At 42.5% G+C, this 25,148-nt stretch overlaps 1 protein-coding gene across 1 annotated transcript in view; it reads left to right on the top strand.

The window, feature by feature from the left end:
* BPIFC (BPI fold containing family C) overlaps window positions 1-23,912 on the top strand; it is a 63,205-nt gene extending 39,293 nt beyond the window's left edge. Inside the window, exons 12-18 of the mRNA XM_054469884.2 lie at window positions 1,471-1,524; window positions 2,697-2,867; window positions 3,822-3,889; window positions 18,318-18,360; window positions 20,561-20,624; window positions 21,734-21,810; window positions 23,338-23,912. Coding sequence (XP_054325859.2) covers window positions 1,471-1,524; window positions 2,697-2,867; window positions 3,822-3,889; window positions 18,318-18,360; window positions 20,561-20,624; window positions 21,734-21,810; window positions 23,338-23,460 — 600 coding nt within the window. The 3' untranslated portion in view covers window positions 23,461-23,912. The remainder of the gene's footprint in view (window positions 1-1,470; window positions 1,525-2,696; window positions 2,868-3,821; window positions 3,890-18,317; window positions 18,361-20,560; window positions 20,625-21,733; window positions 21,811-23,337) is intronic.
* Window positions 23,913-25,148: the final 1,236 nt, after the last annotated feature.

The raw sequence follows: 25,148 nt of genomic DNA, 5'->3' as shown, positions 1-25,148 counted from the left end.
TGTATTAATTGGGGAGTTGTCAAGTTTCCAGTTCTGCTAAATTTGTTTTTTCACGATACCTCACCACTCACCACTGTTCTAGATTAATCTCCAATAATACCAAGACCCCTTTCCATCATGTATTGCCTGTGACCTTAGAGGTAATTTCAATTTATATAACTTCTATGGGCCAGAATTTCTTCATCTGGAAAAGGCAGATAATAATAGTTCCATACTCATAGAGTTTATATGGGCATTAAAGGATTTAAATACATGTCAAGCATTCAGACCAATCCCCAACACAGAATAAGTGTGATATAACTGTTGCTTATCATCATCATCATCATCATTATTCCCTGTATTATGCTAACATAGTTATCCTGGTTGTAATTACAGCTGGTTTATCTACAGTGATCAGTAATAATACAGATATTCATTGATTCTCTGTCATGCACCTCCCTTTTATAATGACAGCACTATCTCTAGCCAGTCAACCAAAAACTTTTATCGAGCATCTCTTTTTGAATCTTCTCATTCTATATGTTTTAATTATATAAGTAGGTATAAAGCTTATATTCAGAATGGTAAGTATGGCAGCAGTGGCTACCTTACGATGCTGAGAATTAGACACTTTTAGCTGCAGACTTGAAAATCATTCATCTCTGAAGGTAAATTCCTAAGCATCCGGTATCTCAGTAATCCCTAAAAGTGGGGACAATAACACAAGGCTTATTGTTAATGACTGTAGAATACGTACACATAGATAGATTGTAATATATATATGAATAAAGAATATGTACACATAGATTGTAATATATATAAATGAAGAATATGTACACATAGATTGTAATATATATAAAGAATATGTACGCATAGATTGTAATATATATAAATGAAGAATATGTACACATAGATTGTAATATGTATATAAATAAAGAATATGTACACATAGCTAGATTGTAATATATATAAAGAATATGTACACATAGATTGTAATATATATAAAGAATATGTACACATAGATTGTAATATATATAAAGAATATGTACACATAGATTGTAATATATATATAAATAAAGAATATGTACACAGAGAGAGATTGTAATATATATAAAGAATATGTACACATAGATTGTAATATATATAAAGAATATGTACACATAGCTTGTAATATACATATAACTAAAAGTTTTTTGTACTATATACGTACAATCCGTGTGTAAACGTTCTACAGTTATTAACAATAGACTGTATTGTTCCCAGAGTTAAAAGAAATATAACTTCCTGTGTGACCTTGGGCAAGTCACTTTACTTCTCTGAGCCTCGGATTCCCTATGATTGGGCTATAAAATGATAGGTCACCTTTAAACACTGAATATTTTATGGTGTAACAGCTTCACAATTCATAAAATTACAGGGGACACTACATTTTCCTTGAAAAGACGATCCAGGTAAAATCCTAACAGTGACATAATGGGCTTTATTTTCCAGATTTCCAACCATTTTGTTCAAAACTCTCAAGGCCTTGGCAACGTGCTCTCCCGGGTAAGTGCTCAGGGTTTGAGTCTTGATAGTGTATTTGTCTCCACTGCAATTACTTCTGGAAGACTTGTGGGTTCTATGTATTCCTTTTTGGATAAGTCCCTCTATCTATTATTGGGAGTTTTTTCTCTTAATCAAATATCCACAAATATTTACTGAACAATACAAAGTGCAATTAACATACAAGTTAGAGTATAATTGTAAGTTCACAAAATAAATCACCCGTGCCTTCCACAATATTCCACCATACTTGAAATAATTAGTTTAAATAAAGGATTTATTAGTGTAAATGAAGGATTCAATTGTTAAATGAAGGATTAGTGCCCACACTTGTAACTGTAGTAAAGCAACTGTTAATATTGTGCCTTCATAGCACACTAAGTATTGAACATAATGAACCTCCGGGCTAGGGATTGCCCTTGAGGACAAAGAGATGTTCATGTAGCATCCTGGTTTTAGAGCAAGGATCTTGAGTCAGATAGACCTACCTAGATTTGTTTTTGTTCATTTGTTTTTTGAGACAGGGTCTCGCTCTGTCATCCAGGCTGGAGTGCAGTGGCACGATCTTGGCTCACTGCAATATCCGCCTCCCCGGCTCAAGTGATCCTCCCACCTCAGCCTCCCGAGTAGCTGGGACTACAGGCACAAGCCACTACGCCCAGCTAATTTTTCTATTTTTTGTAGAGGCAGGATTTCTCCATGTTGCCCTGACCGGTCTCAAACTTCTGGGCTCAAGTGATCCACCCATCTCAGCCTCCCAAAGTGCTAGGATTAGAGGTGTGAGCCACTGTGCCCAGCCCAGACCTACATTTGAATCCCAATTCTACCACTTATTCCCCTAGAATCTTGATAACATCATTTAACCTCTGTAAAACTCAAATTCTCCACTATGAAACACGGATGCTGATAGAATCTGCCTCACAGGGATTTTCTGAAGATTAAATGTGTAATACATAAAGCCCCTGGCACAGTGGGTAGTATCAAGTATTGTGTTCAGTAACTGCCAACTGTTATCATCATTTGATTTTTGTGTGTAATTATTATTATTAAAGAGCTTTTTTTCTATTCTAACTGCACAATGTAAGATTTAGTCATGACAGGCCATCTTAACCTTGTGATTTCCCTTCATCAACCCACGCCTCACAATCTTTATTTCTTTCTTGGAATGTGAGCAGATTGCAGAGATCTACATCTTGTCCCAGCCCTTCATGGTGAGCATCATGGCCACAGAGCCTCCCATGATCAATCTACAACCAGGCAATTTCACCCTGGACATCCCTGCCTCCATCATGATGCTCACCCAACCCAAGAACTCCACAGTTGAAACCATCGTTTCCATGGACTTCGTAAGTCTGGGGAGGCAGTGGAGCAGCCTGTAGATGCCAGTCCTACTCCTGCTGTGGACTGTTGGCCAGCAGCTTTGAAATGTTTGAAGAGGGTGGGGATGCTACATTGATTAAGAGTGAGGATGGAGGCTGAACGTGATGGCTCATGCCTATAATCCCAGTGTCTTGGGAGCCCGAAGCAGGAAGATTGCTTGAGACCAGGAGTTACAGACCAGCCTGGGCAACATAGCAAGACCTAATCTCTACAAAAAAAAAAATTGTTTTAATTAGCCAGGTGTGGTGGTGTTGTGCACCTGTCATCCTAGCTACTCAGGAGGCTGAGGTGGAAGTGTTGCTGTGAACCCAGGAGTTTGAGGCTACAGTGAGCTATGATTGCACCACTGCACTTCAGTCTGGGCAACAGGGTAAGACCCTGTCTCAGTGAGGTCAGAGTTGAGGGAAGGGTATGTGTGGCAGGATGGGAGGCCAGCACTCACACTCTCATACATTGTAAAATCTCTCTCCAGTCTCTACTTCACGCACACTCTTCCCATCACCTACCTAAGTTACATGGAGAGCTGGAATTCTCTTTTTTTTTAATCTAAATAAGTCAATCAAGGTAGAATTCATTTTTACTTGAGCAAATGAAGGCCAGATGCAATCTGATAGAAGGATATAATAAACCTAACAAAAATGTCATATGCACATAGGCACATACACATGTACATAAAGAAGAGAGATTAGGAGAAAAAAAAAATTCAAAGGAGATCATCAAACAAAAAGTCTTTGAAGGGAGCTTCCCTAACTACAAGACAGGATTTTCAGAGGTATTTATTTCCAATGTCTTTTAGACTTCCAATGTCTTTAGACTAAGGGGGAAAGTTGGGCTTATAATGTTTCAACTATTGGAAATTATATTGATGGCCAAAATTGACACTCACTTGTTTTAATAATAAATGCTTTTATTGTCTGTAGGTTGCTAGTACCAGTGTTGGCCTGGTTATTTTGGGACAAAGACTGGTCTGCTCCTTGTCTCTGAACAGGTAAGATAATCAATTTGACTGTTGGGACACCTTAGTAATAAGTGAGTCAACTGATCAGAGACAAAGTGACCATTAAGAAAACAAGTGATCTGTAATCTCAGCTACTCAGGAGGCTGAGGCAGGAGAATCGCTTGAACCCGGGAGGCAGAGGTTGCAGTAAGCCAGGATCACACCACTGCACTCCAGCCTGGGTGACAGTGAGACTCTGTCTCAAAAAAAAAAAAAAAAAAAGAAAAAAAGGGGAAGTTAACCATTGTGTGTGTGAACATGGGTCAGTTAAGCACCTCTCCTGTAATGGGCCAGATAACTTTAAAGTATGTACTTTACTAAAAATTGTACTGTCAAGCTTTTCTTTTTTCCATTATAGTAACATAAAAATAAAATAGGGAACAAAATAATTATAAATATAATTCTGTAATATGGTCAGGTGCCATCTTACAGGCTCTCACCTGTAATCCCAGCAATTTGGGAGTGGGAGGATTGCTTGAGGCCGGGAGTTTGAGCCCAGCCTGGGCAACAAAGTGAGACCTCATCTCTACAAAAGCTTTTTTAAAAATTAGCTAGGCATGGTGTGCACCCCTGTAATCCCAACTACTCAGGAAGCTGGGGGGAAGAATTGCTTGAGCCCAGGAGTTTGAGATTACAGTGAGCTATGATCGTGCCACTGCACTCCAACCTGAGCAATAGAATGAGACCTTGTCTCTAAAAAATATATATATCTCTCTCATATATTTTATATTATATATTTTATATACATATATAAATTAAATACATAAAATATTACATATGTAATAAATATATTTTTATATTTATAGAAAACATTTTATAAAATATATTGTTTTATATATAATATATTTCCATATTTTATTTTTATTTATTTTATATAAACATACAAAGAATATATATATAATTCTGTAATAGAAGTGTACACTCTAATGGTACAGCAATATAAACATCAGTTCTTCTTTATCAAATTCATAGAGCATATGCTAGTGAGGAAAGAGCATAAAGCTTTGGGAGTTAAGGAACCAAGTTTCCAGTCCTTACTCACAGGCTCTATGACTGTGATCAAGTCTGTTAACCTCCTTGAGCCTCAGTTTCCTTATCTGTAAATAAGGAAGTTGAACTGGATCATGCCTAAGGTACCTTCAGACTCTGACCATCTGATCCCATTACTAGAACAGAGAAGTTAACAAGATCTGCCCCATGGCCTGCCTGACTGTCAAATGCATGTGATGCACTGTGAAAGGCCATGCGCAGGCCACAGACGCAGATCATTGAACGCTAAGTGCCATTCGGCAGAACCACCTGCAAAGCCCATTCTCCTCAGCCCTATAAAGCTGGTAGTTGAAGTCATCCATCAGACTACCTGGGGGGAGAATTTACAGAAAGATCAGGTGGCACAGACTGAATGTATGGAAGGAAGAAAAGGAAGCAATGAGACAGACGTAAGCAGAGTCAGAAAAGATCTGAGAAACCAGCAGAGGGGGAGTGAATCAATCACAAGTCAACGTGGTAGTTACAAAGTCTACTGTAGAAACATGGAAAATGGCCAGGTGCAGTCGCTTATGCCTGTAATCCCAGCACTTTGGGAGGACGAGGCGGGCGGATGACGAGGTCAGGAGTTCGAGACCAGCCTGGCCAACATAGTGAAACCCCGTCTCTACTAAAAATACAAAAATTAGCCAGGCATGGTAGCATGTGCCTGTAATCCCAGCTACTCGGGAGGCTGAGACAGAAGAATTGCTTGAACCAGGGAGGCGGAGGTTGTGTTGAGCGGAGATTGCACCACTGCACTCCAGCCTGGGCAACAGAGCGGGACTACATGAAAAAAAAAAAAAGAAAAGGCCGAGTGCCATGGCTCATGCCTGTAATCCCAGCACTTAGGGAGGCTGAGGCGGGTGGATCATGAGGTCAGGAGATCGAGACCATCCTGGCTAACATGGTGAAACCCTGTCTCTACTAAAAATATGAAAAATTAGCCGGGCGTGGTGGCGGGCGCCTGTAGCTCCAGCTACTTGGGAGGCTAAGGCAGGAGAATGGCGTGAACTTGGAAGGTGGAGCTTGCAGTGAGCCGAGATGGCGCCACTGCACTCCAGCCTGGGGGACAGAGCGAGACTCCATCTCAGAAAAAAAAAGAAAAAGAAAAAAAGAAAAGAAACATGGAAAATGTTTTCAAGAAAATTATGTTAAATGGAAAAAACAGAATACAAAACTGCACAAACACAACAGCCGTTAATTGTGTAAAATAGCTTTGCATCTGGAAGAGGAAAATAACTTTGCATCTGGACAAGGAGGTGAATCACAAAACTGAAAATGAGTTGTGTTAGGATATGGGATTATGAAAGGGTTCTTTTTTCATTAAAATTTTCTTTGTAAGTATATTGTTTTTCCAACAAAGGGAATATAATTTTTCTTTTTTTTGAGATGGAGTGTTACTCTGTCACCCAGGCTGGAGTGCAGGGGTGCGATCTCGGCTCACTACAACCTCCGCCTCCCGGGTTCAAGTGATTCTCCTGCCTCAGCCCGCCAAGTAGCTGGGATTACAGGCACCTGCCACCACACCTGACTAATTTTTGTATTTTTTAGTAGAGACGGGGTTTCACCATGTTGGCCAGGCTGGTCTCAAACTGCTGACCTCAGGCGATCTGCTGGCCTCGGCCTCCCAAAGTGCTGGGATTACAGGCGTGAACCACCATGCCGAGAAATACAATGTTTTGTTTGTTTGTTTGTTCAAAGTAGTATGGTTTCCCAGAGAGAAAAGGTTTTATGAAGGTTTACTCGCATTTACCAAGCCCTTCAAAGCAGTCCTGACTTCTTCATTAGCTTCCTTTAGGCACAGTAGGCACAGTGCCTAGAGCCACAATACTTTAAAAGCCCATAAGAGGCCGGGCAGGGTGGCACACGCCTGTAATCCCAGCACTTTGGGAGGCCAAGGTGAATGGATTGCTTGAGCCCAAGAGGTCGAGGCTGCAGTGAGCTATGATCTCAGTCTGGGCGACAGAGCAAGACCCTGTCCAAAAGCACACACACACACACACACACACACACACACACACACGCACACGAAAATGTTTTAATGTATTTTAAAATAATAATTTTTAAAAATGAATACAATTTAGACTTGATCATACTTATCTTTATATCAAAAGAGTTATAAAATATAATTTTCATTTTTTTTTAACAAAAGAAAGGTCCCCAAAGACAAAAGTGCCTCAGGCCTCCAGAAGTCATGAGGTGACCCTATTTCCAGGGAATCAGGCTGATGAAACTCTGAACCATGAAGGGTGATCTTTATTTGGCAGTTCTTTTTTTTTTTTTTTTTTTTTTTTCTGTTTTGTTTTGAGACAGAATCTCACTCTGTCACCCAGGCTGGAGTGCAGTGGCACGATCTGGGCTCACTGCAACCTCTGCCTCCCAGGTTCAAGTGATTCTCCTGCCTCAGCCTCCTGAGTAGCTGGGACTACAGGCACACACCACCATGCCCAGCTAATTTTTGTATTTTTAGTAGAGATGGGGTTTCACCATGTTGGCCAGGATGGTCTTGATCTTTTGACCTCGTGATCCACCCACCTTGGCCTCCCAAAGTGCTGGGATTACAGGTATGATATTTGGCAGTTCTAATACAGAGGACGAAAGCCAGAGAGCAGGAGGGTGAGGGGGGAAGGAACCAAAGGTGAGAAATTGGCAGCATCTGAGATGGGCCACGAGAGGAAGGAAGGAGAGAATCTGGATAGCATTGCCTGAGCATCGGGACTGTGATGCTCAATCTGTTGGGAAACAAAGAGGAAAGAACCAGGAGGAAAGGAAAGGCTGGAAATGGAGAATGATGCGGGGCGGGGCATAGGGGCAGGGCTGCTAACTGAGGCAGAAGGTTCCTAGAGAAGGTAGAAACAATGCTTGCATCTGAGTAGGTGTCTGGTTTACTGGCAGGATCTCAAGGAAGAATTTAATCATGATTCAACTTCAGGGTTGTGGCAAGAAGGTGCAAAAGACTTTAAGAAGCATGGAGACCAGGTTCACTTTTCTGCTTAAATCAAACTGATCCTTATCTCTAATGTTTCTATAATACTAGTAAGCAACAGCACGTTCAATGGCTGTTATGTTTATTTATGGGAGTAATAGAAAAAACTGTTTTAAGCCGATAAATTTACATCATCCCGGAAATGTGTGAATTCATTCTCTTGGCTTCCTACAGTCCACAGAGTTCTTTGACCTCATGAACATGAACCCTGAAATTAGGACCCCTGGCTTGTTGTCTGTTGCCCAGCAGTCTCCTGGAAATTCTCTGCTGGGCAGGCTTCTGGTGCTCGGATGCCTTAGCTGGGTCTGAGCAGGACTGGCTACATAATTTGCAGGGCCCACTGCAAAATGAAAATGCAGAGCCTCTTTTCAAAAGGATTGAGAATTTCTTTTTTCTTTCTTTTTTTTTTTTTTTCAGACGGAGTCTTGCTCTGTTGCCGGGGCTGGAGTGCGGTGGCACGATCTTGGTTCACTGGAGCCTCTGCACCCTGGGTTCCAGTGATTCTCCTGCCTCAGTCTCCTGGGTAGCTGGGATTACAGGCGTGTGCCACCACATGCGGCTGATTTTTATATTTTTGGTAGAGACGGGGTTTCGCCATGTTGGCCAGGCTGGTCTTGAACTCCTGACCTCAGGTGATCCGCCCACCTCGGCCTCCCAAAATGCTGGGATTACAGGTGTGAGCCACCGTGCCTGGTCGAGAATTTTAAGATAGAGATGGCAGGGCATTAAACCAAGCACAGGGGCCTTCTAAGCACAAGTGAGGGTGGCTCCTGCATGGGGTGTTATAGCAAACCTCAGGTAGTGAGCAGGCTGGGGGCAAGGCAGGTGGACTGGGCCTCACTCAGGTTTAAAGCAGCCAAACCAGGAGGCAAGACTTTGCAGAGGAGCCAAGGCTGTGTTGAAATGACAGCCCTGGGCTCTGGCAGTAGGATCCCTAGCCCTGCCTCCCATGCAGGCTGCCCCAGCTGGCTCCTCCACTCCTGGGCTCCCCAAGCTTTTCAAGATGAGCTGGTTTGGTCTTGGGTGATGTCAGAGAGATGCAGCAGGAAAAGGATCAAGTGGGTGGGGATCAGTGGAACATCCCTGAGAAGAACCAGGGAACACGGGGGCCCAAAATACTCTCCCCAGAACAACATGGCCTCTCTAACTATCCCCTGCCTGAATGTGCATCTTCCTGGAGCTGCTCGGGGCTGGGTGCATAGACAGAAAATACAGAAATCAGAGACAAACCCAGTGCTGGTGGTCTAGACAGACCATAGGATCACAGGCTTTGGAGTCAGACTAGCTGGTCTGGTTCTGATCCCAGGGCTGCCACTAATTAGCTGTGGCATCTCAGGCAAGTTTCTTAACCTCTCTTGGACTCCATTTCCTCCTCTGTAAAATGGTGTAATAAAGCCTACTTCAGGAGAAGGTTGTGAGAAGTATGAGAGTTGATATAGGTAAAGTGTGTGGTAGCCATTCAATAGCTCTGTGATCTTGGGTATAAGTTATTTAATCTCCATAAAGCATAAAACGGGAATAATAGTACCTACCTCCAGGACCATTCATTTAATCTATTGACCATTATTGAGCACTGTTCCAGGCCCTGGAGACACAGAGTTGTAAGGTTTAAATGAAATGACAGAGGCACCGGGCTTGGCATGGGACCTAGTATTCAGTAAAGGCCCAATAATAAAGAATAGTCATGAACTGTACCAAAAAAAGACTATTTCTTAGCTGTTGGCTTTGACTATGATTTCAAATTTAGAGATAGCCTCAGCCAGGATAAGGAGGTGCTCAATCGTACAAGATCATTTCCAGAGTCCCCTGATTCAGAATACACTTCGCTCCCCTGTATCCTGCCCATGGATAGCTAAGAAATAGTCCTTTTTTTGTATAATTCATGGCTATTCTTTATTATTGGATCTTTATCGTCTACTAGGTCCTGTGCGAAGCCCAACACCTCTATTATTTCATTTTAAATCTTACAACTCTGTGTCTCCAGGGCCTGGCACAGTGCTCAATAAATGTCAGTAGATTAAATGAACAGTCCTAGAGGTAGGTACTATTATCCCCATTTTACAGTTTGTAGAGATTAAATAACTTACTGAAGTTCACAGAGCTATTGAATGGCTGAGCCAGAACTTGAACCTGGATGAGTCTGCTTTCAAAGCTGTGAGTATTTACTTACCACAGTGTACTGCCTATGATGTAGTGAAGAGCTACGACTTAGAAAATAAGACTTAGGGCCAGGCATGGTGGCTCATGCCTATAATCTCAGCACTTTGGGAGGCTGAGGCAGGTGGATCATCTGAGGTCAGGAGTTCGAGACCAGCCTGGCCAACATGGTGAAACCCCGTCTCTACTAATAATACAAAAATTAGCTGGGCATGGTGGTGCATGCCTGTAATCCCAGCTACTCCGGAGGCTGAGGCAGGAGAATCGCTTGAACGGAGGTTGCAATGAGCCAAGATCGCACCACTGCACTCTAGCCTGGGCAACAAGAGCAAAACTCCGTCTCCAAAAAAAAAGAAAAAAAAAGAAAATAACACTTAAGATTTAGGAAATAAATAAATACCCTTGCCTGGAAGAGGAAACCCATGAGCATGGAGTCACACTAAACTGAAACAGGCAGCATGCCCTTTTTCAATATTCAGCATTGATAAAAGAAAGAAAAAACACTGGAACTGGTTGTGCTGAAATAGCAAAAAACACACAGCACTTTTCTCATTGCATCAAGGAATCAAGGGGAGAAATGGTGAAGAAAATAAAAAACTAGGAATTCTAATAATACACTTGAGCTCTTTGAGCATGTCTAGTTAAGAGCACAGTCTCTGGAGTCGGGCATATCTGGATTTGAATTCTACCTCTGCCACTTGCTACCTATGTGACCTTAAGCAAGTTACTTAACCTCTTTAAGTATCACTTTCCTCATCAGCAAAACAGAACACCCCTCCATAGGGTTGTTGTATGGGTGGATGAGATAATGTATGTAAATCACTTAGCACAACAGTCAGCATATAGTCATTGATCAAGGAATATTTGTTCCTAGTAGTACTAGTATTTCATTCTCTTTCCCCATTCTAAGATCAAATTTTGACCAAAAAACAGGGAGAAACTGATAAGAGACATGACAAGTCAGGATAGTTTTTAAAGCTGTGGAGTTTTAAACCAGACTCACTGCTCTATTTACAATTGAGAGTTGTTCCAAACATACTTCTCTTTGCAGGCAACCTCAGTACAGTTTGGCCCACATAGTAGACATGTTTTAGATTACTTCAGAGGCCAAGTTAAATGACACTTTCCCTTTTTTGGTCTTCTTCCAGATGACTTAATTCTAAACCCTCTTTTCTTAATCCCATGCAAAGCTCAAGGCAATCAGATGTATGTTACTGTTGAGCCATCTATAACTTCGGAGGTTTTTTTTTTTTTTGACATTGCATTGATTGAGGCTTTGGACACTCCAAATTGAACTCCACCATCAACACACATGCACACACCACATACACACACACACACACACACACACACACACACACCCTACAGCTCCTCCCAAGCAACATAGTCAGAGAATGCAAATATAGCTGACTACAAGCAGATGGAATCACTACCTAACTCTACTCCTCAAGCTTGGGCAGATAAACAATTCCCAATGATGGACAAGTCAGTGGAGCTCAGACTTGGCACCTGGGCTGACCCCCAACTCCACCCTTCCTCTGAACTACTCTTGAAGCCATGGCAGAAGAATGCTACAGCGGGGTAGCCCCTGCCAGAGAAGGAAACCCCAAATGGAAGCTTCTTCCAGAATTTCCAGGCTGCAGGAAACAATGAAATTCAAACATTGGATAACTCTTACTCATCAAGAGGGTCCTTTACTAGTGGAATGGGTTCAACACATTCTTCCCCTTAAAACTTTTCATCATTGGATTAAATCCACAGCCTGAGGTTTTCAAGCTCTTCATCCACTGGTCCTACTTCTCAAGCCAGCCAACCTTATCTTCCTCAGCTCACTAAAATGAACATTCTGCTTTAGACTGGCTCACCTTCAAAGTGACCCCAATTCCAACAAACACTCCCCAACCCATGTCCTTCATCTGCTCATTTATCCACACATCCATTCAGTAAGAATTTACTGAGCCCCTATTATGTGCTTTGCACTGTTTTTTAACACAGAAGGACAATGGTTTCTATTTTCCAGGTCCACAGCCTGCTGGGAGAAACACTACTGGGTGCCAGGGGCATGCTAGAGAGGTGTACAGAGTCTTCTCTCAAAGGGAAACTTGTTTTCCCTCCATGATATGCCCCATATCACACACACGCATGCTCACACACACACACACACGCACAACTTTAGACTACGCTGTTTCTTCATGTTTTCGCACCTTTTTTTTTTTTTTTGAAATGGAGTCTTGCTCTGTCGCCCAAACTGGAGTGCAGTGGTGTGATCTCAGCTTACTGCAACCCCCGCCTCCCAGGTTTAAGCAATTCTCCTGCCTCTGCCTCCTGAGTAGCTGGGATTACAGGCGTGCGCCACCATGCCTGGCTAATTTTTAGTAGAGATGGGGTTTTGCCATGTTGGCCAGGCTGCTCTCGAACTCCTGACTTCAGGTGATCTGCCAGTCTCAGTCTCCCAAAGTGCTGGGATTACAGGCATGAGCCACTGCGCCCGGCTTCACACCCTTTTTAGTCTCTGCAGCAAGTCTGTGTGATGTGTAAACCCATGAAGAAGCACCTGAGTATACATTGCTTTGTGTTGTTCTCTAATTACCTCCTACAAACGACTTCTCGCCATCCTTCATAATTATAGATAGAGGTTAAGTTTTTCACATTGCCTCACACATTCCTGAGCACAGAATGAGCACCTGGGTGACCTGTTGGCCTGCTGATCTTTTCTCCATGCTGCAGCCAGATTGATCTTTACAAAACACAGACATCATCTCCTTTCTTAAAAAACCTTCACTGGATTTCTTGCTCTGAGGATAATGAAAATCGTAACACAGCCAGAGGCACTGAGCCTGGTCAATCCTGTCTGCCTCTTGCATCGCCCTGCTGTGCTCTCCCAGGTCTCAGTTCCCTCCATGGGGCTTTTGCAACCCCTGCCTGGAACCTTCCCCACTCCCTTCCCCATTTTGCCTTTTGAATCTTACTCATCCTTCATATTTCAGCTCAAGCAGCCCTCCCCTGGAAACCTCCCTACATCTACCAAATGAAATCAAGTTCCTCTTTGTATTTTGACTCCATGAAATTGTTTCTTTCCTTAAGAGCATTTATCTCAATTGTAATTAAACCTTAATTAGTGGGATGATTTGATTAATGACTGCCATCTCACTAGGTGGTAAGCTACATGAGAACAGTGGTTGTGTCTAGTTTTGCTCACAAGGCTGCTATCTCTAGCACCTGTCCCAGTACTGACACATAATAAATATTCGCTGGATGACCCAATCAATGAATAAGTGAACATTAAATACCTAAATGTGCCAAGCTCTGTACTCAATCCTGGGAATACAAAGATAATTAAGACTGGATCTCTACTCTCAAGGAGTTCAGAGTCAGGGGGCAAAGACATAAACAAAAGTTCAAAGGGTACTGAGTGGTGGGATTGATTTTCAACATCTGCCATGGACACTGAGTTGGAGGAATAACACTGTGAGTGCCATGGCACTTCATCTTGACACTTAACTTTGACACTTGGTTATCATTAGGTCATATTTGCTATATTCTCCCAGATCATGAAGGGCCTTTGCCATGCTTAAGAGTTTGCACTTTAGCTCTGGTTTCAATCCGGGCAATAAGTCTTCTATAAAACTTTTTAAAGTTTTGTGTTTTAATAGACACATAACAATTGTACATATTTATGGGACACAGTAAAAACAGACTACACTTTTATTTGTTTGTTTTTTGAGAGAGGGTCTCACTTTGTCACCCAGGCTGGAGTGCAGTGGCGCAAATATGGATCACTGCAGCCTCAACCTCCTGGGGTCAAACAATTCTCCTGCCTCAGCCCTGCAAGTAGCTGGGACTACAGATGCACGCCACACTGGGCTAATTTTTAAATTTTTTTTGTAGAGACGGGGTTTCACCATCTTGCCCAAGCTGGTCTTGAACTCCTGAGCTGAAGCCATCCGCCCACCTCAGCCTCCCAGAGTTCTGGGATTACAGGCGTGAGCCACCGCGCCAGGCCGGCTACACTTTTATATGTCTGCAAAGTAGGGCTATTTGAGCTCCCTTCCTCCCCAGGGACTCCATGGTTCTACAGTAAGAATCAGTTCCCAGTAGCAGGGCTTTAAGTAACATCTTAGGAACCTGGCAGAGGTTAAAAGGTCAAAGGACTGGAATTGGATGCCACCTAGTGGCCTGAATTGAGCTTACCTGTTTTTCAGCGCCAGGGGCAAGGAGAGTTTGCCTTTTTTTTTTTTTTTTTTTTGCGATAGGGTCTCACACTGTCATCCAGTCTGGAGTGCAGTGGTGCGATCTCGGCTTACTGCAACCTCAGCCTTCCAGGCTCAAGCAATCCTCCCACCTCAGCCTCCTGAGTAACTGGGACGACGGGCATGCAACACCTCGCCTGGCTAACTTTTTAAATTTAGTTGGGGTTTTGCCATGTTTCTCAGGCTGGTCTTGAACTCCGGGATCAAGTGATCTGCCCGCGTTGGCCTCCCAGGGTGCTGGGAGAGTTTACTCTTTGTTCTGCCTGTTTCTCTTCATTTAGTGAAAACTGTTCATCGGTACTCGAAAATGGTAAGTGTGCCTAGAAAACTAGGAAAGAGACAGAATTAATATGTCCATAGGAGGAAAGGATAGCCTGGTTCATAGAAAATCCTAGACAAGCTCACCCATAGCAGGCGGTCTTGGGGTGGCCAGGCATGGCTTGGATTTGGAATGAAAGAAATGCAAGGAAACTCACAGGTGTAGGCTAATTTCTAAACTGGAATAGGTTTGCCCATTGTAAGAGGTGGTGTAACCAGAGGGAGGAATTGCCTCACATTTCCTCAGAACTGCCTTCAAGGATGCCCTACAGATTCTGGTGCTCATTTTCCATGGCAATCAGTTTGAGCCTCCATGCCACTGATAGTCTTTCTGTTCTTTGCCGGACCTAACTGTCTCTCTTTTTGATTCTCAGTTGTCACTCTGAAGCAATCTCAAAGCCTAATTGATACAAACATGATACTGGCTGAGCAAGGGCTATCTTACCTCTACTGTGAATATCCACTCTTTAAATGCAGTAACAGGAAGATTCTTAGAGGAGGTAACCCTGAGTTAAATCTTAAAAATTAAAAAGAGTTCACCCAGGGCTAGGAGTGGTGGCTCATGCCTGTAATCCCAGCACTTTAGGAGGACGAGGTGGGAGAGTCACTTGAGTCCAGGAGTTCAAGACCAGCCTGGGCAACATGGCAAAACTCCATCTCTACAAAAAATATAAAAATTAGCCAGGTGTGGTAGCGTGCACCTGTAGTCACAGCTACCTGGGGGTGCTGAGGCAGGAGGATCGCCTGAGCCCAGGAGGCAGAGGCTGCAGTGAGCTGAGATTGCACCGCTGCACTCCAGCCTGGTTGACAGAGTGAGACTCTTGTCAAAAAAAAAAAAAAAAAAAAAAAAAGAGTTACCTGGTCAAAGAGAAAGGGAAAGGGGATGTCCATAAAGAGAGAACATCGTGTGCAAAGGCACAGAGGCCAGAAATATCATGGAATGTGCATGGAAATACCCAGAGTTGTTAAGATCTTCTTTGGCCTTAGCCCCTCTAATGTATGGAGACTCCAGCCCAAGATAAATTGCATTTATTCAACTACGGTTCACATTAAATATAAATTATATTTAACTATGGTGGGGTTGAGTTGCAGTGACTTCTGGCCATAATGTTACTTTTTGTAGGCATGTACTAATGTTAATTTTTCAGGATTTTTTGGTATGTGTTTTGAAGCCAATATATTTTTTTAAACCTCAGGTCTATATAGCACCTGTTGAATAAAACAGCATAGCACTGAGCAGTTCAGAGTTACTGAGGTTAAAATTCAAAGTAGAGAACGAAGAGATGAGAGCAGAGAAGCAACTGGGAGCCAGGGTACAGGAAGGCTCATGGGCCGTATAAGTGACTTGCACTTTATCGCAGCACTACATAATGTCAATTATTAGTATTAACGGTGTCCATTTGCTTACAAATACTTATTGAGCCTGGAACTGTTCTAGACAAAACAGATAAAATCTCTACCCTCAAGGCACTTACATTATCGCAAGCCATTAAAGAATTTTGATCAGGAGAGTGTCTCCATCAGACATGCCTGTAACGTCGCTTCCACTGGGGATGGTGTAGAAGATGGATTGGAAAGGGTCAGGAGTGGAAACAGGGAGATTTGTTAGAAAGCTGTTGCAGAAGTAGGGCTCTAGACCTGGGCAAAAGTGAGCCATAGAAAGCTAAGAGGAAAAGCAAGACACGAAAAAGAGAGCTCCGGGATTGGCATCAGGAGATCTGAGTCCCAGTAACAAATCTGCCGTTAATATTTCTCCTCTTTGACCTTCAGTTTCTCCCTCTGCAAAATGAAGGAGTCTTCTCTATTCATTACTATTTCTTCATAGTATTATTATTATTGCATAGAAAAATCAACTGTGTATATTGGGAGGACTACTTATGGATCAGCTCTTGGCAAAATTGGGAAACAGACAATGTTGACCTTGAGTTTTCTTATGAAAATTCCCATAAAATATCAAGCAACAGGACACGCTGTCACTCAGCCTTACCAAGCTGGGAGAGGGATCTGGGAGGAGGACTCCCTTCTACTTGGACCTACAGCAAGTGCTCTGTTGATATTTGAAAAAGAACATCAAGGACATTATGTGCTGTTATAACTGTTAGCATTTCTCTTCCTAATAAAAACGGCTCATATTTAGAGTGATAAGGATATTCTAGGCACAGTTCTAAGCATTTTATGTGCATCATTTCATTCAGTTTTCACTACAGCCCTGCGAGGCAGGTATTGTTCTTTTTTAATTGTATTGTTTAATGGACATATCATAATTTTACATATTCATGGAGTACCTAGTGATGGCTCAATATGTATCAACGTATAGTGATCAGATCAAGGCAATTAGCGTGTCTGTTATCTCAAACATTTGTCATTTATTTGTGTTGAGACTGTTCTATCTTCCCTCTAGTATTTGAAACTATACAATATATTATTGTTAACTATAGTCATTTCACATATTCTTATTCATATTTCATAGTTGAGAAAATTAAGATCCAGAGAGATTAAGTAAATCTACAGAGTTAAGAAGAGGCAGAAATGGGGTTACTAACAATTATACTGTACCTTTCACATCAGATATCTTTCTTAGCTAATGCTTCCCTTATATGCAATGATTGAACAGCTAAAAAAATGGTGTGAGTGATGTGATGGGTGTGGCCTAGACTGGTCATAGAATTTAGTGTCAAGTAGCCTGGGATTATAAGGGCTCAGGGAAGTTACAAGGCTGAGTTCAGAGCCAGAAACCTGAAAACTTTTTTTTTTTTTTTTTTGAGACGGAGTCTCACTCTATCGCCCAGGCTGGAGTGCAGTGGCGTGATCTCTGCTCACTGCAAGCTCTGCCTCCCAGGTTCACACCATTCTCCTGCCTCAGCCTCCTGAGTAGCTGGGACTAGAGGCGCCCACCACCATGCCCCGCTAATTTTTTGTATTTTTAGTAGAGATGGGGTTTCATCGTGTTAGCCAGGATGGTCTCGATCTCCTGACCTCATGATCCACCCGCCTCAGCCTCCCAAAGTGCTGGGATTACAGGTTTGAGCCACCGTGCCCAGCCAAAACTGTTTCTTAAGATTGTTCTACATTCCAAGTTGCCAACATTAAGTTCCGTATAGCAAACGCACTTGGGAAACCCACCCTGGTTACAAATCCAAGCCCTAAACTATTCCTGCTCTGCTTCTTAAGCAGCAAAATATAGGGGTAGAAGATGTAATAGAACTCAATGTCTTCCCAATTTTATTTGTGCGTGTGTGTTTTATTTTTATCTGGTTTTTTTTTTTTTTTTTTTTTTTTTGACAGGGTCTCACTCTGATACCCAGGCTGGAGTGCAGTGGCATGATCTTGGCTCACTGTAGCCTCCACCTCCCGGGTTCAAGCAATTCTCCTGCTTCAGCCTTCCAAGTAGCTGAGACTACAGGCGCATGCCACCATGCCCGGCTAATTTTTGCATTTTTTTAGTAGAGTCAGGGTTTCACCACATTGGCCAGGCTGGTCTCAAATTCCTGCCCTCAAGTTATCTGCCCGCCTTCGCCTCCCAAAATGCTGGGATTACAGGCGTGGGCCACCATGCCCAGCCTTGTGTGTTTTTTTTTAAATAGTGACTTCTGAGCTGAAAATATCCTTTTACTTTTTGGTTTCTTTCTACTAAGGCTGTTGTTTTCAAATCCTTTAAACTTTTCTTGTTTTCTTTTAGATTCCGCCTTGCTTTGCCAGAGTCCAATCGCAGCAATATTGAGGTAGGAATCTGAGCTCTTGGGGTTACCGGGCACTGGAAGAACAAGGATTCTCCTACTACATATAATAGCGAACTAATTGTTTTCTGTGACTTGAAGTCCTTGATTCCTCCATAATTGTAGGACTTAACTTTGAAATTCTATATGTAGCTACTCATCAATTGAGCCCATTAACCATTCATGAGAGGAACTCTACAGTTTACTTTTATTTATGCAGAAATACTTTTTTAAAAACTCAAAAGACTGTTGAGACATTGTATAATGCTAGAAAAACAGGCATTCTCAGGGAATGCCTGTTTTCTCAATAAAATAATCCTGTAGAGTTATAGACGAGACATACAGAGTTACATACCCCAAAGGAATATGTAAATTATTAAGCCATGATTAGGTTTACTCTTTGAACACTTTCTGCCCATCTCCTAAAATTAGGTCAGTGCTGCTTGTATGGATACCTTTGTGGGAGGGGGGTTCCCAGCCTGGTGACTTTCTGATTAGAAGAGGACACCCCAACATGTGACTTGGAATCCCCCTTCCCTCAAGCCTCAGGAAGATCAGCTAAATCACTACCTCATACATTCATGGATGGCACTATCATAGAGAAGTTAAGTGGATTTTGGTGTCAGAATGCTCGGGTAGAATAGTGCCTAGTTCATGGCCAGCACTACATAATGTTAATTATTAGTATTAGCAGTATTCATTTACTTACAAATACTTATTGAGCCCGGAACTGTTCTAGACAAAAAAGATAAAATCTCTACCCTCAAGGCACTTACATTCTAAAGCAGTGGTTCTCAACTAGTGATTCTCAGCTAGGAACATTTGGCAATGTCTGAAGACATTTTTGGTTGTCACAGCCTGGGATGGAAGGAGACATACTAATGACACTTGGTGGGTAGAGGCCAGGGATGCTGCTAAACATCTCACAGTGCACAAGACTGCTCCCAACAACAAAGAATGATCCATCTCAAAACGTCAAGAGTGCCACTACTGGGAAATCCTGTTCCAGAGTGTGTGTGATTGTGCTTATATGTGTGTGACAGGCTGAGAGTAGCAGACAACAAACAAATAAATATAGTGTTTACTAAAAGAAATACTATAGAGAAAAAGAAATCAGGATAGGCAGTGCGATTAGGTATGGAGCTGAAATTACAACCTTGGGGTTGTTGAAAGGATTAGCTGAGATTATATATGAAATGCACTTAGCACACTGACCGTATAGTAGGCATTAAATGAACAGTGGCCACTATTTTCATATTCGCAGTAACTATTTCAGTTATTGTCACTTCTGTGTTTTCATATTTACAATAATTATTTCAGTTATTGTCATTTTTATGTCAAGAGGCAGTGTAGCATAATAGTTTCATACATAAACTCTGAGGTCCCAACTGCAAACGTGAATTCCCATTGTCCATTTTCACACTGGTGATAAAGACATACCCACTGCACTCCAGCCTGGGCAACAGAGTGAGCCTCCATCTCAAAAAAAATTTTTTTAATAAAAAAAAAGATAAATTGGGTGTTCTGGGGATGGCATTAGCTTTGGAGCATGATGTAACGCAAGGGAACTCCTGTGGCTGAGATTCCCAGTAAGTAAAGGGAAGATTGCTAATTGGGAAATCTAATAGTTGTTCTTGACTGTCTTGGTAGATACCTGAGCTGCCACATTTGCTGGCACCATGTAGTCCCTCTGAATTTGCTATCACCAAAATCCAGTGCAGGTCTGTCCTCAAGAGAGAAAAAGTTAGAAAACCCTGTAATATGATTTTCTACAAAGCTATTATCCCTCTGAAAAGATCCTAGTTATTGCTTTCTAGCCTAAGAAGTTCTGGGAAAGTACACATCCAAACCAGGCATGGTACTTTCGAAGCACTCATGATTGGCCAGGCGTGGTGGCTCCCACCTGTAATCCTAGCACTTTGGAAGGTCAAGATGGGAGGTTCGCTTGAGCCCAGGACTTTGAGACTGGGCAACATAGTGAGACTCTGTCCCTAAAAAAATTTTTTTTAACTTAGCCAGGTGTAGTGGTGCACACTTATAGTCCAAGCTACTTGAGAGGCTGAGGCAGGGAGATTGCTTGAGCCCAGGAGTTCGAGGCTGGAGAGAGCCATGATCACACTACTGCACTCCAGCCTGGGTAACAAAGCAAAAAAAAAAAAAAAAAAGCCTGATCTGGCAACTGATTCTATTTCCTCTTTTATTTTAGGTCTTGAGGTTTGAAAATATTCTGTCTTCCATTCTTCACTTTGGAATCCTCCCACTGGCCAATGGTAAGGGATTATCAGGAAACCATGTGACTGTAACATCAGCTAACATTTAACATCTGCATCGGCTGCACTGGGGATTGTTTGGGACTTTCCACCCTGAAGCTTGTACTTCTATCATGTTATCATGAATCCAGGCCAGCGTCAGAATTTGCAAAGTTTGTACCATCAATGATGTGGATGCACAATTAGTTATTCTAGGTCCAAGCCCTGTTAGCAATTCTATCTGCTAACTCAGCAAGATCAGCTAACTCTGGTTGAGTTAAGGAGATTGAAACCATGCTCCTTAGGCAGTAAAGAATCTCCTTCCAGTCAACCGGAAATGAGATTATTTTCCCTACGGGATATCTCTGTGGGTCTTATGCAAGGACCACTAACTGGATAGACACAGTTTTCATGTATGACAATCCTAGGCCTTCTCCTTGCATAGCAGTTGTTCATAAACTGCAGTATCTGGAGTCTGGCCCAGTTAAAATATTTTTTATATTAGACACCAAAATGTTCTCAAGACCCACTAATTAGGTTCAAAATATACAACGGGCAGACTAAAAATGGACAGCATTTCACTACTGTCCAAATGAACATAATTGTAGATGCATTTTTTATTAATCACGGATTAATGAGCAATTTTTCCAGGAAAATTCTAGGGACATATCAGAGAGAATGCAAACATGGAACCTGGGAGAATGAAAAGATCAACTATTAAAAAGCTGTCCACACCGGGCACAGTGGCTCACACCTGTAATCCCAGCACTTTGGGAGGCCAAGGCAGGTGGATCACCTGAGGTCCGGAGTTCGAGACCAGCCTGGCCAACATGGTGAAACCCCATCTCTACTAAAAATACAAAGAAACTTAGCCAGGCGTGGTGGTGGGCGTCTGTAATCTCAGCTACTCGAGAGGCTGAGGCAGGAGAATCGCCTGAACCTGGGAGGTGGAGGTTGCAGTGAGCCAAGATCATGCCATTACATTCCAGCCTGGGCAACAAGAGCAAAACTCCATCTCAAAAAAAAAAAAAAAAAAAAAAAAGCAAGCTGTCAGTCAGTCTCTTACTAAAAAGCTTGCTAAAACCTCTGTGCTCGTGCCCAATTATTTTATGTCTTGTTCTATATTTCAGCAAAATTGCAGCAAGGATTTCCTCTGCCCAATCCACACAAAATCTCATTCGTCAATTCAGATATTGAAGTTCTTGAGGTAAGAATGCAAATCTCACCTTTTAACTGACCCATTTCTTTTTATAGTAGACTAAGCCTCCTCCTGTTTTGCTTGTTTTTATTGTTGTTGTTGTTTGTTTTTGTCCTGCTTTGCTTTTTCCCAGACCAAGGAATTTTATAAACATGTTTAGTTCTTAAATCACAATTAACAGAAAATATTTAGAGTTGAGTTTAAAAATCAGACCAAGATCAATTTCACTTAGCAGCCAAATCCACAGTATAAGAAGATGGTCTTTAGCACACTTTATTTCACTTATTCCATAAGACAACCTGTAAGGCTGGAATTATTAGTCCCATTTTACAAATGAGGAAAGTAGGACTCAGAGAGAAGTGGCTCAGGCAGCTGGAAAGGAGCATGGCTGGGACAGGACTGCCTCTTCTGATTCTCCCAGTCAGAAGACTTTCCCCTGAACCAAAGGCACACCTCTGAGTTCAGGGATCGAATCGTTTTCTGGCTCGTCATTATGCATTCACTTCAGAATACCTTTTTTTCTTTCTTTCTTTTTGGCATTGTTGTTTGTTTGGAGAGGTGGAAATATGTTTCTAAAGAAATTCTCCAATCCTGTACAGTTCAGGGGTCCCCAACACCCAGGCCCAGGACCTATCCCGGTCTGTGACCTGTTAGGAACCTGGTTGCACAGCTGGAGGTGAGCGGCAGAGGAGCGAGCATTACTGCCTGAGCTCCACCTCCTATCAGATCAGCAGCAACATTAGATTCTCATAGGAACACAAACCCTATTGTGAACTGCCTGTGCGAGGGATCTAGGTTGCACGCTCCTTATGAGAATCTAACTAATGCCTGATGATCTGACGTGGAACAGTTTCATCCCGAAACCATCCCCCAATCCCAGTCAGTGGAAAAATTGTCTTCCATGAAACCAGTCGCTAGTGCCAAAAAGGCTGGGGACCGCTGCCGTACATGACCGTGCATGCTCTCCCACCTCCCTGCTTCTCCTCCACTGCTTCTACAATGGCTAAGTCACATCAGGTGACAGTACTTTTGGCCTTTCAAAGGACAGTACAAAATGGCCTTTCCTTTCTCTGGGGTATTCACAAAGCAGGGACAGGGTAGAGGAGGGCCTGACTCTCTGTAGGACCTGGTAAAGAAACCATCTCTCAGCCGGGCATGGTGGCTCATGCTCGTAATCCTAGCACTTTGGGAGGCTGAGGTGGGTGGATCACTTAAGGTCAGGAGTTCGAGACCAGCCTGGCCAAAATGGTGAAACCCTGTCTCTACTAAAAATACAAAAATTAGCCGGGTGTGGTGGCACACACCTGTAGTCCCAGCTGCTTGGGAGACTGAGGCACGAGAATCACTTGAACCCGAGGGATGGAGCTTGCAGTGAGCCAAAATTGCACCACTGCACTCCAGCCTGGGCGACAGCCTTTGAGACTCCATCTCAAAATTAAAATAATAAAAAAAAAGAAGCCGTCATTTCCTCACCCCTCAGACAAACCCAGACATGCCCAAGTTTTGACGTTATCTTCATTGTCACATCCTTTCCAGGGTTTCCTTTTGATTTCCACTGACCTGAAGTATGAAACATCCTCAAAGCAGCAGCCAAGTTTCCATGGTTGGGAAGGTCTGAACCTGATAAGTGGACAGTGGAGGGGGAAGTCAGCCCCTTGATTGCCGGTTTGCAATTCACCCCAGGAAGTAAATGGTCCTTAATCCCACAACTACTGTAAACCCAGAAGGGGAAGACAGTACACATTGGAATTGTAAAGCCCTTGTGAATTGCTTAGGCAGAAAGTTTTCTTTCTCAAGCCTTTAGGAACCCAGAATAAGGCAGACTGTGTTAAAGGGCTAAATAGAGGTGTCTGAATGTGAGTGTATGCATGCTGCGTGTGCCTGTGTTTATGTTTGTTTGTTTGTTTGGGGCAAGAAAGATTCTAGGACAAGAGCTAGGCATGTACTTCTGACCAGGTGGGTAAGAAACTCTAAGTCTGTATTTGTATCAGTCATTCTCAGTGGAAATCCCTTAGGCCCTCTAGTGGTTTTCCCCTACCTGCATATTGGTTTTCATGTTTTATATTCACTGTTACTGTCTTCTGTGTTTAATTAAAATTGTTTTCTATCAACTTCAATCTTGTTTTTTATATTTGAGAAATGTCCTGCCCTGAATTTTTAAAAAATAAAATAAAATAAGAGGACAGCCACAGTAGGTCATGCCTGTAATCCCAGCACTTTGGGAGGCCAAGGCGGGCGGATCACGGGGTCAGGAGGTCGAGACTATCCTGGCCAACATGGTGAAACCCAGTCTCTACTAAAAATAGAAAAATTAGCTGGGAGTGGTGGCACGCACCTGTAGTCCTAGCTACTTGGGAGGCTGAGGCAGAAGAATTGGTTGAACCTGGGAGGCAGAGGTTGCAGTGAGCCAAGATGGCACCACTGCACTCCAGACAGACAGAGTGAGATTCCGTCTTAATATAATATAATATAATATAATATAATATAATATGATATGACATAGAAAAGGGAAGAGACCTGAGGTTGCACAGACATCAAGGCTTGATTTCAAAAGAGAATTCTTTACCTCTGAAATCTTTCCAAGAAGAAACAGGGTAACCACAGGAAACTCTAAAAGTTGCATCACTTCAAGCTTTAGGATTTTTCACCCACCACAGATTCAATGAAATGGCAGTGCAGAGTACTAAACTCAGACAATTCATAATTGAGAATGATATTAATGTGTCAGAGCAACTAATCAATGGGGAGAAATTGGGGCAGAAGAGAAGAAAAGCGGAACCAGTGTAGATAATGCAATAAATGAATGGAAACTACATACTGTTTTTTGCAGCACTTACAGTCTAGTGGGAGAATGGAAAGAGGAGAGCTGTTTATAGAGTGCTTGCCGTGTGCCAAGCCCCGTGCTGATTACCCCTCCAGTGTCACTTCATTTAGCCCTCTACACAAGAAAGAATTATGATCCCATTTTAGAGATGATGAAACAGAGATAAGAGGGGTTAATCACACCAAGCCAGTAAATGGCACAGATAGAAATTGAATCTTGCAAGTCTTTCTAATCCCAAAGTTGCAGTTGTTGACGTGGGCCGAACTCGAAACTGAAATCACTTAAAGCTCACTTACCACTGTGAACAAGAGACACGGTGTATAAAAGCGTGATTAAAGAGGTCTTGATCATCAAAGGAGGCTAGACTGGGGAGTTTTGGCGATCCATAAGGGCTGTGATTTGATCATTTTGTAGTACATGTCTCGCCATAATAGATATACCCACAAGTGTTTGTTAGAATAAATGATAAGCTGCCATGCTTCATTCTTTGGGATGCTCCTTTCTGACCAAAAAAGTTATTTGA

This window comes from Pongo pygmaeus, chromosome 23 (assembly GCF_028885625.2).
Source record: "Pongo pygmaeus isolate AG05252 chromosome 23, NHGRI_mPonPyg2-v2.0_pri, whole genome shotgun sequence".
In the NCBI taxonomy this organism is placed as follows: Eukaryota; Metazoa; Chordata; class Mammalia; order Primates; family Hominidae; genus Pongo; species Pongo pygmaeus.
Note: the sequence above shows the minus strand (reverse complement) of the source record. Positions and strands in the feature narration are given on the sequence as shown.